Source organism: Ranitomeya imitator, chromosome 5 (genome assembly GCF_032444005.1).
Source record: "Ranitomeya imitator isolate aRanImi1 chromosome 5, aRanImi1.pri, whole genome shotgun sequence".
In the NCBI taxonomy this organism is placed as follows: domain Eukaryota; kingdom Metazoa; phylum Chordata; class Amphibia; order Anura; family Dendrobatidae; genus Ranitomeya; species Ranitomeya imitator.
The window spans coordinates 74,502,390-74,521,321 of record NC_091286.1 but is presented as its reverse complement, the minus strand read 5'-3'; the positions used below and the strand labels follow the sequence as shown (position 1 = coordinate 74,521,321).

The following is an 18,932-nucleotide window of genomic DNA, read 5'->3' as shown; positions in this document are numbered from 1 at the left end:
CTGTTACAGGTATCACTCCCTTGTGGTGACTCTGGGCTCTCATATGCTGCTGTGCCCCGGGTGTCCAATGGGGCCAGGAGACCTGCAATCTCCTGTCCTCCGGATTTGGTTGCGGGACCTGCTGTTCCCACACAACCATGGACTCTGGTGTCTAATCTTCGGCGCTCAGTCCTTGGGTGAGCTCAATCGAAGCTCCTATCCCCCAGATTCTCCTCACTTCTTGCCTCATCTTCCTTCACTGTCTGCTCCCTCACACACACTAACTAACCCCGCCTCCAGACCAGAACTTATAGGGAAGTTTCCCTGAAAACCGGGTTAGAGCTCCCCCTTCTGGTCTGGAGTCAGGAAAGGTGTTGCATGCTGACTATTACCTGCTGAGGGGATCCCTTCTTGCTTCCAGGAATGGCATCACCCCCTGAGGAAGGCAATGTCCTGTAGCAACCGGACTCCTGGGGTGCCACACACATACAGTAAGGCAAATACTTTTGGGAGCTAGGCTGTTGTCAAGAAAGGAAGCAAAGAAGCCACTTTTCTCCATTAAAAATGTCAAGGATAGACTGACTTTCTGTAGGAAATACAGGGATTGGTCTGTTGCAGAGTGGGGTGAAGTTTTTTCTCTGCTGAAGCTCCCTTCAGATTGCTTGGGTCATCTGGAAGAATGTTTGCCCAGAGAAGAAAGGGTGAGCACTACCATGAGTCTTGTGTTGTGCCAACAGTAAATCATTCATGTGTGATTTTCACTCACAATTTTTCCTATGAACACAGCCATTAATAAAGAATGGGATCTAATCATTCTCCAAGAGCGATTTCTTCCAATGATCCAGGAACAATTTGGTAACGAACAATGTTTTTTCCAGCATGATGTAGACCATGTCACAAGGCAAAAGTAATAGCTAAATGGCTTGGTGAGAAAAACATTGAAAGTTTGGGTCCATGACCAGGAAACGCCCCAGATCTCAATCCCATTGAGAACATGTGTTCAATCTTCAAAAAACTGGTAGACAAGCAAAAGCATAGAGATTCTGATATATTCCAAACGCTGTTTAGGCAAGAATGGGCGGTCATCAGTCAGGTTTTGGCCCAGAAGATGATATCCAGCTGCCAGTGGAAATTGCAGAAGTCTTGAAAAATAATGGTCAACGCTGTAAATATTAAATTTTTACATAAACTTAATGTATTACCGTAATCTCTTAAGATTTAAAAACATATGACATTGCTTAGATTTGTACATCGGCAAGTACAGAAGCATTCAACTAAAAGAACAAAAAATAATGAAGCAGGAAACTTTTTGAAAAACAAAATTTGTCAGCCTTAAAACTTTTGTCCATAAATTCCCAATGTTTTTGCAGCGATTATTAAAGTAATTACACCAGCCTCATCAGGTTTACGAGATCTGTTTAATACTGTATGCAGTTTGCATTGAGAAATATGGTGAGAGATCCTCTTTGAGAATATTTGTGTTGTCTCACAGGTAAGAGGAGCATAATGTTTACATCCCTGTTTTCTCCTTCCCATGCAACATAAAAATATTTGCGTGGCTACATAGACAGATCTAACTAAACATCTTATGGCTCTTGTACTTCAGCTAAAGCATGTTTATTTTATTTCTACTTAGGAGTGGACAGATGAGATTTTCAGTCTGGCAACAAATTTGCTGGCACAGAACATGTCCCGGGATGCATTTCTGGAAAAAGCGTAAGTAGTTTCAATATTTATTGCAAGCAGTGCTGCTACTTTCCAAGCTAATTTCCATGTTCTTACGTTAGATAATTTATACTCTATTGTTTATCCCTCAATACGATGTTACTTGTGTAAACATCACTTTTCCTCTTGGAAGTATCTGGGAGTATGATACGTTTCAGACAGGCAGAAAGTCAGAATGTAGCCTGAAAAATAGAGCTTTTGTAAAGACTTGATTACATTTTCTAATCCAAGAACACAGAAGTACTGTTTTCATGGTGTTTTGGACATAGAAAGAGAAGTAATCGAATGTTGTAAGTAAATTCGGAAGTTGAGATGGTCAACAGTTGAAAATATAGAGTGATACGTTTCTTATGGTAATACTTTACAGACTTATTCAGTTTTGGTTTAAGTGCATTCTTGTAAATTGTGGCCAGTTTGACATATTACTTGTGCCGTGGTAAAAGACTACTTTTTCATTGTCACCCACACTATGTTCCTGAAGACTGTAGCATACTTAATGAAACTAGCACATGTAGCGGGACATTGTAGAGTGATCATCCTTATTCTCAGTTGCACATGAAAACACAAGAAGCAATGGAATAAAACTGAAAGGGAGAAGATACAGATTAGATAGTAGAAATATTTTTGACGGTGAGTGTGATCAATGCGTGGAGCAGGCCGCCACAAGAGGTGGTGAGTTCTCCTTAAGGGAAGTCTTCAAACAAAGGCTGGACAGACATCTGTCTGAGATGGTTTAGTGAATCCTGCATTGAGCAGGGGGTTGGACACGATGACCCCGAAGGTCCCTTCCAACTCTATCATTCTATGAGTTATAGCACCACTTCAATTCTATGTCCCCTACCCTCGCTCTTATACTTACCATCCACCATCTTCACCTTCTATCGCCACCACTCCCATCAGTCTCCAGCAGTTTGCGTCCTGCCAGATTGCTCCAGTGTTTACTGGGTGATCCGGAGGTCACTTTTCAATGCATATGTATGAGAGCTGACTTCCATACAGTCAGAAGTTGCTATCAAAACATGGCGCCACAGGACCAAAGCGGCATCAGTTGAAGATGGCGATGGGCAACTATAAGTATAATACTATGGTCAGGAACCGTAGATTAGAAGCACCACTCTAGCACTAAAAAAAGAATTCTGGAGTGATGCTTTAACCCCTTTCCGACATCGGGCATAAATTTATGCCATGTCCCTTTGATGTGGGCTCCGGCGGTGAACCCACATCTTTCCTGGCACATATCAGCTGTTTTGAACAGCTGACATGTGCCAGGAATAGCCGCGATCCACCTACAGCTATTAACCCATTAAATGCCGTTGTCAAACTCTGACAGCAGCATTTAAAATGCGCTTTCAGCAATCGTGCCAGAAATCCACCCATCGGTGACCCCTGTCACGTGACTGCGGGTCACCGATGGGTTGGCATGACAACCAGAGGTCTCCTGGAGACCTCTATGGTTGTCAGTGCCAGATTTCTATGAGCGCCGCCCGGTGGGCAGCGCTCATAGCAAGTGAGCTTTTCTTCTACATACAGGTGACCTGATCATTGCCTGTATGTAGCAGAGCTGATCGGGTTATGGCAGCTTCTAGTCTTCCATGGAGACGATTGAAGCATGGCAAAAGTTAAAAAAAAAATGTTTGTTAAAAAATATAAAAGTTCAAATCACACCCCTTTCACCCAATTCAAAATAAAACAATAAAAAAAATCAAACATACACATATTCGGTATCAGCGCATTCAGAATCGCCTGATCTATCAATAAAAAAAAGGATTAACCTGATTGCTAAACGGCGATCAAAAGATCATATCTGCACCAAAATGGTATCATTAAAAACATCAGTACAAAAAATAAGCCCTCACCCAACCCGAGATTATGAAAAATGGAGATGCTACGGGTATCGGAAAATGGCACAATTTTTTTTTTTTTTTAACAAAGTTTGCAATTTTTTTTCACCACTTAGATAAAAAAAGAACCTAGACATGTTTGGTGTCTATGGACTCGTCGTAATCACCTGGAGAATCATAATGTCAGGTCATTTTTAGCATTTAGTGAACCTAGTGGAAAATCATAACAAAAAACAAGTTTGGGATTGCACTTTTTTTGCAATTTCATCGCACTTGGAATTTTTTTCCCGTTTTTGAGTACAAGACATGGTAAAACCAAACCAATAGTGTCGAGCAAAAGTACAACTAGTCTAGCAAAAAAAAAGCCCTCACATGGCCATTTTGACCAAAAAATAAAAAAGTTATGTCTCTGGGAAGAAGGTGAGCAAAAAATAAAAATGCAAAACCAAAAATACCTTTGGTCATTAAGGGGTTAAGCAGAAATGTACACAGGGTAGCCAATAACCCACTAAACAGTATGTGCAGCATAAAGGGGTATATTTTGATATCTTTCTAATATAACTATTTATAGCTTACTGACAAACTTTTTTTCAAAAGATCGCCATTTTGAATATATTAACACTCACGGGTTCAAGGAGCTCCACTTACCACTTTTGCTTGACACAGTAGAGTGTATCAATGCTGTATAAAGGTTGTTAGCGGACTATTAATTTTAATAGCAAAGCAATCCCTTTATTGCATAGACAGAGAGAGGGTCTGACTTTGCTTCAGCCAGCCCCTTTCATCAACAGCATTGATAAAGTGCTAACCCAGGAAACTCCCTCCTGTGTCAAGTGCAAGCAAAAATGGAGCTTCAGGACCAAGGAACTTGCTAAAATCTACAGGTAGTGGCACTTGAAAAACATGATGGCTCAGTGGTTAGCACTGCTGATTTGCAGCACTGGAGTCTAGGGTTCAAATCCCACCACAGACAACATCTGCAAGGAGTTTGTATGTTCTTCCCATGTTTGCGTCGGTTTCCTCCGGGTTCTCCAGTTTGTTCCCACAGTCCAAAGACATACTGATAGGGAAATTAGATTATGGGCCTCAATGGGGACAGTGATGCTAATGTCTTGAAAGCGTTGCATAATTAATGGCATTATATACCGTATTTTTCAGATTATAAGACTCACTTTTTTCCCCAAAATTTTGGAGGGAAAATGGAGGTGCGTCTTATAATGCAGATATACCTTACTGGTACAATTGCTACAGGCTGGGATGAGGGGATGTAGGGGTGTCCAGCGGTGCTGCGGGTGTCTGACGGTGCTGCGGGGGCTCTGCTGACATTTTGTGAAAGGCCGGAGCCCCCGCAGTTCCATGGTTTCCTATGCGGTGGACTTCGGGAAAGTAGATGCCGGGGGACGGCGCATGCGCAGATGGAGATCTCGTAACCGAGATCTCGGGAGATGAGATCTCATCTCCCGAGATCTCCAAATATATAAAAACCATCAAAGGATATTTTTTGTGAAAGGGAGTAAACCTAATAAGTAAAAAAAAATTCTAATGTAGTAAAAAATGTTAGTAGACAATAGGCCTATTTTAATGGGCCAATAACTGCGGAACCCAACTTATAGCCCGTCTAAACAGGACCTCAAACGGCTAACAAACCAGCAAATTGCTCATTTGGTAAGTACGATTATTTTCCTCCTGTGTGAATACTGGACATTTTGTGATCGGCGATCGTTTTGTATGTAGCCAAGTGGCCGTCACTTAAACGCAATCTCAAGGAACAAAATGGAATGGTGGCCCTTCCCTAGAGACCAGGGACAGACAGAGGAGATAGAGACAAAGATTTATCCCTGTTAATAATGTTGCTACATCCTTTATGTAGACCTTCAACAGCGCCTCAGAGTTGTCATTTCAAGATAAGATGACTTTGTTAATTCTGTGCTAGTCAACGCAACAAAGCAGACAAGTAAGCTTCAGGAAACAAGAAGTGTTAGCCATATTCTTTGTGCTCTAGTGGCCAGTGTCATTGATAAAACTGACAGCTCAGCAAGCCCCTGCATTCTATAGAGTAGCTGAACTATCACTCACTTTGTCCCGAGGGTCTCGTGAATTTAAAAAAACATGACACCAACACTTTACTGATCAAAATCTGTACAGGAAGTGAAGATGTGAGACCCATCAGTCACCTGATCCCTCCAGCCAACCAATAGCCTAAGCAATAGCATATTAACGTTAAGGCTTTTGATTGGCTACAGCTGTTAGGTGACTAGGGTGTCGTCCCACCAGAAGTGATGTTGCCACTACATCAAATCAGTTGCCTCAACAGTCAAGTGACTGATAAAAGGGATCACCGCCTCCAGTCCTTGGACCGCTAAGGTATTTAAGTGTAAGTAAGGCTATTCTTCTTTATTTTATAAGATACTCTTACCAATGCCAAATTTTTAAGAATCTCAAAAAAAAAAAATCTTTTAAAACAATTTTGCCCTTGTCAAGTACCAAAAGTGGTAGCACTATATGGCTAAAAGTGCTGTAAAAAGTAGCCAAAAGTGATAAAACCATTTTTAGGCTTCAGTATAAGGTAATAGTGCATGGAGGTATACATTACAGCAGTAAAAATGTCAATTATATTATTGGTCTTCTCAGGAAAGGCTTTACTCAAAGAAATACGTAGACAGCTGAGAAGACGTATTGTCAACATTCCGGAGAAAAAAATCCTTCCCACATTTATAACCTGCAGCTTTTATAATAAATAATCAGCAAGTTCCCTAAGTGTTCAGAAAGTGCACATGACATAACAGTGACACAAAGTACAATTTGGGTAATATTAAGCCTTTATTCTGCGTGAGGGAAGATCCTGTCTAGGAATAGAACTTGCCAAATATCTTGCGGCCCTTTTAGCTATTACTGAACATGGAGACCCACAGGTGCTTACATTATATTAGCAAAGGATAAAAGGTCTTTTGGACTATTCTGCTAAAGGAAATGGAAAATCTCATTGGGAAATACTACAAGTAAAATTCTAAGAAAACATATTAGTCATCCTTAGGGCTTGTCAGACAAGCCTATTATAAGGACTTATGCTGTCAGAGTAAAAATCGGACAGCACACAGACCAGTGTAGCTTATTGGCGCTGTTCAGATGACAGTCCTTTCACACAGACTTGAATAGACGTGTGAAAAAAATCACAACACGCACTATTCACATCTGTATCTCGGCTGAAATTCACCTATGCATGTCTATGGGTGGGCAAAAAACAAAAATCGGTTATCGTATCGATCATCCATAGTGCATCCAAATTTTATGAATACACTGACATCTATAAAGGCCATTTCATCATGTACTTTTGATGTATAAATCTGTATATCATGAGAACATAAAACATTTCTGGATGAAAATTGGACGATTTTACGTATACTCGTCTGAACCAGGCCTTAGGGTATGTGCACTTGCAAGTAGAGGCTACTTCAAGAAACACTCTTTGTTTAGGCAGTTTTTTTTAGGAGATTTTTGTTTCTTGAAATGTTTGGTAGATTTAAAAGAGTTTTATTAGTGTTTCTGCAGAATTATTTTCCTAAAGCTGTTTTTTGCCACCTTTTAATAGGACAATACCTTAGTTTAGAGCCTTTTTCTTCAGAAGACCCTTCAAAAAAGTGACAGAAGAAAAATCTAAAAAAAAAATTAATATATGAGCAGCAGGTTGTTTTACAAAAGAAGTGAGAGTTTTTCAAGCATTTTTAGAGATATACGAAAACACATATTTCCGGTGTTTTCCAAAGCTATAGAATAATCACATGTTCCAATAGTCTTACATAGACCAATCTCAATCTGTGAAGTTTGGTGCATTAGTATCTGTTGTGTATAATTAATCAATCTAAGCAAGATAAGGCAGCACTTATAATGTGCAGAATGTAAATCTACAGGTTAATAATATAGCAGAGCTATGTGTTGTGAGCCATTATATCGTCTAGCGGCCCTGTAGAAAGCTACAGAATCTAGAATCAGAGGGAGGGTTTCATCTTTTGGAGACTGCCATTAAAGTCCGACAGGTCAGGCAATGTTCCCTTGGAAAACAGGTATGGAAATTAATTGTCGAAGGAAGAAAACATTCACTTGCCTTTACAAATGATAAGGATATTACACAAATCATAATATGCTCCAAAAGCAAAATTCGCCCATCCGCAGAAGCTGCTTTGTATTTTGTCAGTGAAGAACATGGATACTGGTTGCCTGGGCGAGAGGCTTCGGAGTACGTTTTTTGAGTGGTACTTCTCCTTATAGTGACCACTTGATGTAGAGAGACTTATAGGCGGGCAATGCGCCTTCTTTAAAAAATGGTTGACATGGAAAATTTCCTAGCCTGCAGTAGCATGTAAGAGTATGGGCACCCCTGGTCAAAATTACTTTTATTGTGAACAGTTAATCAAGTTGAAGTTGAAATTATATCTAAAACACCTAAAGTTAAAGATGACACGTTTCTTTTGTATTTTAGGCAACAAAAAATATGTTGTCATTATTTTTTTCATTTTCGAAAATTACAAGAAAGAATATGGGCCGATGTAAAAGTTAGGGCACCTTCAGAGATTTGTGTGCTTGGATAACTTTGACCAAAGTTTCAGACCTTAATAAGCCTTTACGGCTTATGGCTTGTTCACTTTCATCATTAGGAAAAGCCAGGTGATGCAAATTTCACAGCTTTATAAAAACACAGCCTCCCCTAACCTTGTGCCAAAAACAGCAGCCATGGATTCTTCTAAACAGCTGCTTAGCACTCTGAAAATTAAAATGGTGGAGGCCCACAAAGCAGGAGAAGGCTATAAGAAGACAGCAAAGCGTTTTCAAGTTGCCCTTTCCTAAGTTCAAAATGTAATTAAGAAATGGCAATTAACAGGAAGAGTGGAGGTCAAGATAAGGTCTGGAAGACCAAGTAACATTTTAGTGAGAACTGCTCGTAGGATTGCTATAGAGGCAAATCAGAACCCCCGCTTGACTGCAAGAGACCTTCAGAAATATTTAGTAAACTCTAGAGTTGTTGTACATTGTTCTACTGTTCAGAGAAACCTGCACAAGTATGGCCTTCATAGAAGAGTAACCGGAAGGAAACCTCTCCTGTGTTGTCACTATAACATTCAGTGTCAGAAGTATGCAGAAGAACATCTAAACAAGCGTGATGCATTTTGGAAACAAGTCATTTGGACCAATGAGCTTAAAATAGAACTATTTGATCACAATGATCAAAGGTATGTGTAGAGAATAAAGGGGTCAGAATTTCAGGAAAAGAACATCTCACCAACCATTAAACATGGGGGTGGATCAATCATGCTTTGGGTAGAGAGAATAATGGATTTCAACAAATTCTTGATGCAAACATAACAGCATCTCTAAAAAAGCTGAACTTGAAACGAGGATGGCTTCTACAAATGGATAATGATCCTAAACAGACATCAAAATCCACAATAGACTACCTCAAAAAGCACAGATGAAAGTTTTACAATGGCCCTCCCAGTCCTCGCAGTTACAGTTCTGAACATAATTGAAAATCTGTGGCTAGACTTCCAAATAGCGGTGCGTGCAAGACAACACAGAAATCTCACAGAACTGGAAGAATGTTCCAAGGAAGAATGGTTGAAAATCCCTCAAACAAGAATTGAAAGACTTGGCTGGCTACAAAAAGCGTTTAGAAGCTGCAATAATATTAACCCCTTACCGGCATCGGACGTACTATACCGTCCGATGCCGGCTCCCCTGCTTTGATGCAGGGCTCCGCGGTGAGCCCGCACCAAAGCCGGGACATGTCAGCTGTTTTGAACAGCTGACATGTGCCCGTAATAGGCGCGGGCAGAATCGCGATCTGCCCGCACCTATTAACTAGTTAAATGCCGCTGTCAAACGCAGACAGCGGCATTTAACTACCGCTTCCGGCCGGGCGGCCGGAAATGACGTCATCGCCGACCCCCGTCACATGATCGGGGGTCGGCGATGCTTGTGAATGGTAACCATAGAGGTCCTTGAGACCTCTATGGTTACTGATTGCCCATCGCTGTGAGCGCCACCCTGTGGTCGGCGCTCACAGCACACGTGCAATTCTGCTACATAGCAGCGATCAGCAGATCGCTGCTATGTAGCAGAGCCGATCGTGCTATGCCTGCTTCTAGCCTCCCATGGAGGCTATTGAAGCATGGCAAAAGTTAAAAAAAAAAAGTTTAAAAAAATGTGAAAAAAATAAAAAAAACATAAAAGTTTAAATCACCCCCCTTTCGCCCCAATCAAAATAAATCAATAAAAAATATATCAAATCTACGCATATTTAGAATCGCCCGATCTATCAATTAAAAAAAAGTATTAACCTGATCGCTAAACAGCGTAGCGGGAAAAAAATTCGAAACGCCAGAATTACGTTTTTTTGGTCGCCGCGACATTGCATTAAAATGCAATAACGGGCGATCAAAAGAACGTATCTGCACCAAAATGTTATCATTAAAAACGTCATCGCGGCACGCAAAAAATATGCCCTCAACCGACCCCAGATGATGAAAAATGGAGACGCTACGAGTATCGGAAAATGGCGCATTTTTTTTTTTATTTTTTTTTTTTTAGCAAAGTTTGGAATTTTTTTTCACCACTTAGATAAAAAATAACCTAGTCATGTTTGGTGTCTATGAACTCGTAATGACCTGGAGAATCATAATGGCAGGTCATTTTTAGCATTTAGTGAACCTAGCAAAAAAGCCAAACAAAAAACCAATGTGGGATTGCACTTTTTTTGCAATTTCACCGCACTTGGAATTTTTTTCCCGTTTTCTAGTACATGACATGCTAAAACCAATGATGTCGTTCAAAAGTACAACTCGTCCCGCAAAAAAATAAGCCCTCACATGGCCAAATTGACAGAAAAATAAAAAAGTTATGGCTCTGGGAAGGAGGGGAGCGAAAAACGAACACGGAAAAACGAAAAATCCCCCGGTCATGAAGGGGTTAAGGGGGTGCTGCTAGGTACTAACCATGCAGGTTGTCCAATCTTTTGCATTGGCCCATTTTACTTTTTGTAATTTTAATATTAATTTTAGTAAAATATATATATATATATATATATATATATATATATATATATATATATATGTATTTGCCTTAAATACAAAGAAAATGTGTCATCTTTAACTTTTAGAGATCATTTATTCTTCAACTCGCTACACTGTTAAAATGAGGTTCAGTCACTGGCCGCTCCAGGACCCGGGGACGGGGTTCAGGTACTTGAGTGATATCTGAGTATCACATTCGTTCATCCCTAATAAGCACCTTAGTTTTCTTTCATGGGTACAATTTTAAGAACTGTTGCAGCTTTAATCAAGAATGGTCTACACTAGAAACTATGAAAATAGTGTGCATTGGAATAGCTTTTTTTGTAGCTGTGTACATCCCCAAACCCCTTCCCACCTTGACAAATGATTGCTTTTGCAATTTTTGTTTCAATCTACCAAGATCCATCTTTTTTTTTCATTTTTATGTCGACATAACCATATGAGGGCTTGCTTTTCTCTGTGGGATAAGTTGTAATTTAAATGACACCATTCATTTTACCCTATAAAGTACTGAATAACAGGGAAAGTTCTAGGTGCGGTAAAAAGGCGAAAACCCTTTTCATTTGTCGTTCTTCAGGTTTTCTTTTTAGAGCATTCAGTGTCTGGTGAAAATGATCTAGGGACAATATTCTTCACATCAGTTTGATTACATCGATACCAAACTTGTATAAAAACGGTAGAGTCCAACACTCATTTTCCACAAAACCATAACAACCATGACAACCTTTTACTTTGTGATCGCGTCATGGAAGGCTGAGGGGCCACGCGCCTCAATTGCTAGTCTCAGAGATAGATTGTGGCATTTAGGGGGTGAACAGCAGTGACTGGAGATTGACTTAGCTTCCAATCGCTGCCGTTAGAGGAGGAAGCCAGTTGTGTAACTCTGCAGGCATTCATCTTATGCAGAATGAGTTTAGCTCCTGAGCGCGCGCCATACACCCGTACCATGACGTAATAATATATCATTAAACACAATATTGTCCACTACTTATTCAAACATTAGGTATGGACCTAGAACTTAACTTTAGCACAGACTTTCGATCAAAACATGGACTAGAGTATAATCCAATGTATTAAATTTTTATTAATAATAATCAAATAACTAAATTCCCTTAAACAATGAATTTCAGAGGCTGCCCAGCTACACAAAAAGGACCTCACTGGCTAGGTAAATAATTATATAAAGTGCAATGTGCAAAATTAATTAAACATTCTTAGTGCAAAAGTGCAGCAGATTACTAAAAATCTCTTTCAACTATCGCAGTAAAATTGCACAAAAATAAGTGAATATTAAGTTGCCCTCTAAGGGATGTCTATAATGAGCGCAACACACCTCCGTAATTTCAGGCTGGAACAGAAATGCAAATGGTTCCCCTATTCATAACTCAATCACTATGTAGGTTATAAAAAACAGTTAAGCATTGCTATTTGAACACCCCTTGTATGAGAGTAAAACAATGAAGGAAGGAAACTTACAAATAAAGTCAGTGAGGATCCAATCACCCCAACGCACGTTTCATGGTTACTTCATCAGGAGGCGCTTTAGTAATCTGGCTATTGCGCTAAGAATGTTTAATTAATTTGGCACATTGCACTTTCTATAATTATTTACCTAGCCAGTGCGGTCCTTTTTGTGTAGCTTGGCACTTGGCAGCCTCTGAAATTTATTGTGTAAGTCAATTTATTTGTGATTATTATTAATATAAATTCAATACATTGGATTATACTCTAGTCCGTTTTTTGATCGAAAGTAATAGTATATCATGTAGCATGAAGGGGTCAAATATAAAATCTTGGTATGAAGGGGGAACAGTCACAGTGTGCGACAAGTCTCAATAACCCATGCCATTTCTGCAAATATCAAACTCAAACCCATAATCAAATTCATTATTGACGCGAAGGTCAAAGTCATAAATGCCAGATTTTTTACCATAAGATATGTGACTATCAAATTAATTTTGAAAAAAAGAGGGTTGCGTGGCACTCCTCTGAGGGTGCAAAAATAGGATTCCATTCCAATAATAATTAAAAAATGAATTCAGCACTCCAAAAAGGATGATGCGAAGAAAACAAATTTTCATTGAATAATATATCCACTATTTGAAGTTTCGGCCTTTGTTGGCCTTGTTCAGAACATGACACTGCTCAATGACACCATTCTTCTTGCATGGATGTACTTTTCCTTAGCGCTATCTCTCTGTATGCTACTTTTTTCTGTGGACATATCTTCCCTCTTCCACAAATCCTTTTGTCCACACTGAGCAGCGTCATGTTCTGAAGAAGGCCAACAAAGGCCGAAACGTCAGATAGTGGATCTATTATTCAATAAAAAATAAGAAATGCCGAGTTATACCCCAAATAGAATTATTAGTAACATAGTAACATAGTTAGTAAGGCCGAAAAAAGACATTTGTCCATCCAGTTCAGCCTATATTCCATCATAATAAATCCCCAGATCTACGTCCTTCTACAGAACATAATTGTATGATACAATATTGTTCTGCTCCAGGAAGACATCCAGGCCTCTCTTGAACCCCTCGACTGAGTTCGCCATCACCACCTCCTCAGGCAAGCAATTCCAGATTCTCACTGCCCTAACAGTAAAGAATCCTCTTCTATGTTGGTGGAAAAACCTTCTCTCCTCCAGACGCAAAGAATGCTCCCTTGTGCCCGTCACCTTCCTTGGTATAAACAGATCCTCAGCGAGATATTTGTATTGTCCCCTTATATACTTATACATGGTTATTAGATCGCCCCTCAGTCGTCTTTTTTCTAGACTAAATAATCCTAATTTCGCTAATCTATCTGGGTATTGTAGTTCTCCCATCCCCTTTATTAATTTTGTTGCCCTCCTTTGTACTCTCTCTAGTTCCATTATATCCTTCCTGAGCACCGGTGCCCAAAACTGGACACAGTACTCCATGTGCGGTCTAACTAGGGATTTGTACAGAGGCAGTATAATGCTCTCATCATGTGTATCCAGACCTCTTTTAATGCACCCCATGATCCTGTTTGCCTTGGCAGCTGCTGCCTGGCACTGGCTGCTCCAGGTAAGTTTATCATTAACTAGGATCCCCAAGTCCTTCTCCCTGTCAGATTTACCCAGTGGTTTCCCATTCAGTGTGTAATGGTGATATTGATTCCCTCTTCCCATGTGTATAACCTTACATTTATCATTGTTAAACCTCATCTGCCACCTTTCAGCCCAAGTTTCCAACTTATCCAGATCCATCTGTAGCAGAATACTATCTTCTCTTGTATTAACTGCTTTACATAGTTTTGTATCATCTGCAAATATCGATATTTTACTGTGTAAACCTTCTACCAGATCATTAATGAATATGTTGAAGAGAACAGGTCCCAATACCGACCCCTGCGGTACCCCACTGGTCACAGCGACCCAGTTAGAGACTATACCATTTATAACCACCCTCTGCTTTCTATCACTAAGCCAGTTACTAACCCATTTACACACATTTTCCCCCAGACCAAGCATTCTCATTTTGTGTAGCAACCTCTTGTGCGGCACGGTATCAAACGCTTTGGAAAAATCGAGATATACCACGTCCAATGACTCACCGTGGTCCAGCCTATAGCTTACCTCTTCATAAAAACTGATTAGATTGGTTTGACAGGAGCGATTTCTCATAAACCCATGCTGATATGGAGTTAAACAGTTATTCTCATTGAGATAATCCAGAATAACATCCCTCAGAAACCCTTCAAATATTTTACCAACAATAGAGGTTAGACTTACTGGCCTATAATTTCCAGGTTCACTTTTAGAGCCCTTTTTGAATATTGGCACCACATTTGCTATGCGCCAGTCCTGCGGAACAGACCCTGTCGCTATAGAGTCACTAAAAATAAGAAATAATGGTTTATCTATTACATTACTTAGTTCTCTTAGTACTCGTGGGTGTATGCCATCCGGACCCGGAGATTTATCTATTTTAATCTTATTTAGCCGGTTTCGCACCTCTTCTTGGGTTAGATTGGTGACCCTTAATATAGGGTTTTCATTGTTTCTTGGGATTTCACCTAGCATTTCATTTTCCACCGTGAATACCGTGGAGAAGAAGGTGTTTAATATGTTAGCTTTTTCCTCGTCATCTACAACCATTCTTTCCTCACTATTTTTTAAGGGGCCTACATTTTCAGTTTTTATTCTTTTACTATTGATATAGTTGAAGAACAGTTTGGGATTAGTTTTACTCTCCTTAGCAATGTGCTTCTCTGTTTCCTTTTTGGCAGCTTTAATTAGTTTTTTAGATAAAGTATTTTTCTCCCTATAGTTTTTTAGAGCTTCAATGGTGCCATCCTGCTTTAGTAGTGCAAATGCTTTCTTTTTACTGTTAATTGCCTGTCTTACTTCTTTGTTTAGCCACATTGGGTTTTTCCTATTTCTAGTCCTTTTATTCCCACAAGGTATAAACCGCTTACACTGCCTATTTAGGATGTTCTTAAACATTTCCCATTTATTATCTGTATTCTTATTTCTGAGGATATTGTCCCAGTCTATCTATTGAAAAGGCATAGCTTATTTTTCGATTTCTTTAGCATTGTTGCAGAAAAGTTGACATTCTCTTCCTTGTTTTTTCATTAAATTTGCCTTTTTTCTACAATACCATAGAAAATCCTCCAATAATCTATTGTGCACTGGTGTAAAACAGTCATAAAGACTTACAGGCTCCTCAGAGGGGCATAATAGACAGCGATACTGTATCACGCAAAGCTTGATCTCGAGGATTATACGAATATGAAATCTGAGCAGGCATCCGGCACTGGCAGCTTTGTGCTTTTGTGACATTCCAAGAATGAATCGACTATTTCTTTGCTAAAATGAAATAGCTCACGTCTTTGTAAGGCATACCTTGCCCTACTTTCAGTAAATTATTAAAAGATCGATTATAAAAAAACACAAAAAATGATGACGCAGTCCAAAAGTATGAAAGACCGCTCCTAAGCAAGCGGAGAAGTGCACGTTTTACAATGTAGTAGAGATAAGTATGTAATTTAGCACCACAGGTATGTTGCTACTATCATGAACAGATGAGTCCCAACTTGCGTTTTCTCTTTGATCTACATATGGATGAAAGGGGCAAAATTAGCAATTCAAAGAAGAAAAAATTGGCTTTGAGAAACTCTGTCAGGAGATGTTTTTCTATTTATGTCTATGCGTGGCCACCCAGTGGTTATGATGTGTATTGCAGTCTGTCAGAGGTTTGCTATCATATTCTGGTATTGCATTGAGTTTGTATTGAGAGAAGTTGGACCCTTAGGCTGGAGGCACTACAGCGAAATACGGCTGAGTCTCACAGGTTAAAACCAAGCTCTGGCACTCCAGAGCGGAGCGTGCAGCCACATAGTAATACATGGAGCTTCACGCTCCGCTCCGGAGTGCTGGTGCCAGAGCTTGTTTTTAACTTGCGAGACTCGGCCGTATATCGCTGTAGTGTGACTCCGGCCTTAAGGGGATTATCTGAGATTATTTGTTATTTTTTTCTAATGGGCATAAGAACTTCCAGGTAGGTAGTTGGTAGATACCTGCCTGTTGTGCCCGGTGCCAAACTCTGCCAGCTGTACTGATCTCTGCAACTTCTGGTGACATCACATAGAGCAACTGCTTTTCATCGGCTCTGCTCTGTTGATGGGGTGTGACTGACGATATCATGTCAATTGACACCCAACTGCATATCTGCAGAAAGCTAACTGTCGGCAGTCACACCTTGCTAACAGAGCAGCCCGGAAGAGGAAGAGCTGCTCCGTTGACATGAATCTGCAGAATTGCCGGCTAGAACGGTCCTTGATGGCTCTGAGCTGCTGCCCAGCATAAGAGGTTGATATTTAGCAATTATCTGCATGACAGTTCTTAGCTCCATGAGAAAAAAATAAAATAGTTCCAGATGATCCCTTTAACAAAATTCAAGAATAGGTAAGGGTGGACACATCTATATGAAGAGTTAAAAAAAATCATCTCTAACTAAATGAAGCAAAACAACAACTAAAAGCTGGAATTATTATTTCCATTTTGGTCCTATCAGCATCAGGCTTGGGTGCTAAGGACCCACCGGTAACATTGACCCTGAGGGCCCACTGTCCAGTAATATGCAAATATTACACTGCCCTCATTCGCAAAATGACCTGTGATTCTTGTTGTGAATTCTGTGGCCAAGCTCCCTCCTGTGGTCGTGAGTGGTACTTCGGCTGGTTCTGTCTATGAGCTTCCTTTGGTGGATGAGAGTGGTACTGCGGCTTCTGAGTTTCCTTCCTCAGGTGATGAGGTTAAGTCGTTAGGTGCTGCTCTATTTAACTCCACCTAGTGCTTTGATCCTGGCCTCCAGTCAATGTTCTAGTATTGGTCTTGCTTTCTCCTGGATCGTTCCTGTGGCCTGTCTATCCTGCATAAGCTAAGTTTTGCTTGTGTTATTTTTGTTTGCTATTTTTTCTGTCCAGCTTGCTATATTGGTTTTTCTTGCTTGCTGGAAGCTCTGGGACGCAGAGGGAGCACCTCCGTACCGTTAGTCGGTGCGGAGGGTCTTTTTGCCCCCTCTGCGTGGTTGTTTGTAGGGTTTTGTGTTGACCGCAAAGCAATCTTTCCCATCTTCGGTCTGTTCAGTAAGTTGGGCCTCACTTTGCTAAATCTATTTCATCTCTGCGTTTGTATTTTCATCTCAACTCAGTCATTATATGTGGGGGGCTGCCTTTTCCTTTGGGGTATTTCTCTGAGGCAAGCTAGGCTTATTTTTCTTTCCTAGGGCTAGCTAGTTTCTCAGGCTGTGCTCGAGGCGCATAGGACTGGTCAGGAGCGCTCCACGGCTACCTCTAGTGTGGTTGGATAGGATTAGGGATTGCGGTCAGCAGAGTTCCCACGTCTCAGAGCTCGTCCTATGTTTTTGGTAATTGTCAGGTCACTTTTGTGTGCTCTGAACTTCAAGGTCCATTGTGGTTCAGAATTACCTGTTCATAACAGATTCTATATAGTGAGAAACTATGAATAAATAAATTATGAGATGCTGCCTTCATAGCGAATCAGGTGTATTGTGCCAACTTCTGCTCATACAGGGGGTGGCTCCCACTCCTGCACAGGGACCCATCGAGGATTTCCCTGTTCTTCTTTGGGCCAGTCTGAGCTTGCATGTCATAATATACAATGGTGGGATGTGAATTCTAATATTATCCAGCCCTATGGTTGGAGCATTGTTTGCTAAACATTGTTCTACACAGATACTGTATGAGGGAAAATTGAATGTACATTTCCATGCAAAACCTCATGTTTTTTATAGGACCAGAACTGTATGCACATATGAATTCAACTTTTGCAGAATATTGTCATGGATATTTTTACTTAATCTGTCTCTCTTTTTACTTTTACCATTGCAATCAAAATTATCCAACCCTGATTGCAAATTAGGTTTATTAGCAAAATTTGCAAACTTCCTGCTGTTTTGCAATAAACCAATGAAGCAAAAAAAATGTAAATAGCTCAACACAGCTAGTATAATAAGTGATTTCATCAAATTCACACAAAATTAGATTTTAATGATAACTGCAGAGTCCTCGTGGGCCATTACCTCTAGTTCCCTAATATTCTTGGAGAATCAAATAATGTCCAAGCTTCAGCTTCCTCACAGGAGGCATGATGTTTTCTCCTAGGATTTCCTTAAACGTGATTGAATCCATCTTGCCTGCCACAAGCTGGAAGTATCCAGTTCCAAAAGAAGAAAAGCATCTTCAGAGCATCTGTCACAACTCTGTTGTCGGGTGTCCCAGGACCAGGGGCTCCTTCCCTGCCCCTAATGCTAGGGGCACATTATCTCACCCTATTCCCCGGATTACTTCTGAAGGTGAAAATGCCGGGGCCACATACCTTGCTTTAGCTCTTGTATTCCCTCTTTGTCTGAACTCTTCCCCCACCCAGGGAAGAGGGGAGTAGTAGTGTACCGTTATACACCTACCATACTAACAAGGTAATACGATCAGGGATAAAGCAAAATACCAAACATACAAATATACACACATAAACAAGAGGGAAACACCGGAGAGTGGAGGATGGGGCTAAACCAAAATAGGAGAAGAAAGGTAATTATCACACACTCAAAACCTAGCAACAGTCACAGATAAATCCACCAAACGCCTTCTCCAACAACAATCACCAACAACCTCCTGTCATGCAGCATAAGCTATCCTCTGACAATGAGTGCTAGCCAGGACCCAGTTTATATAGGAGATGGGAGGGTCTAACAGTGCACAGCTTTGAGCCTCAACACAGGAAAGCTTCCAGAAACTCTCAACTGAGCAGATTAACCCCTGCACTGCTAAA

At 40.4% G+C, this 18,932-nt stretch overlaps 1 protein-coding gene across 1 annotated transcript in view; it reads left to right on the top strand.

Moving 5' to 3' along the window:
• Positions 1-18,932, top strand: part of PLCB1 (phospholipase C beta 1) — an 865,647-nt gene that overhangs the window by 499,824 nt on the left and 346,891 nt on the right. Inside the window, exon 5 of the mRNA XM_069768815.1 lies at positions 1,616-1,695. Within this exon, the coding sequence (XP_069624916.1) occupies positions 1,616-1,695 (80 nt within the window). The remainder of the gene's footprint in view (positions 1-1,615; positions 1,696-18,932) is intronic.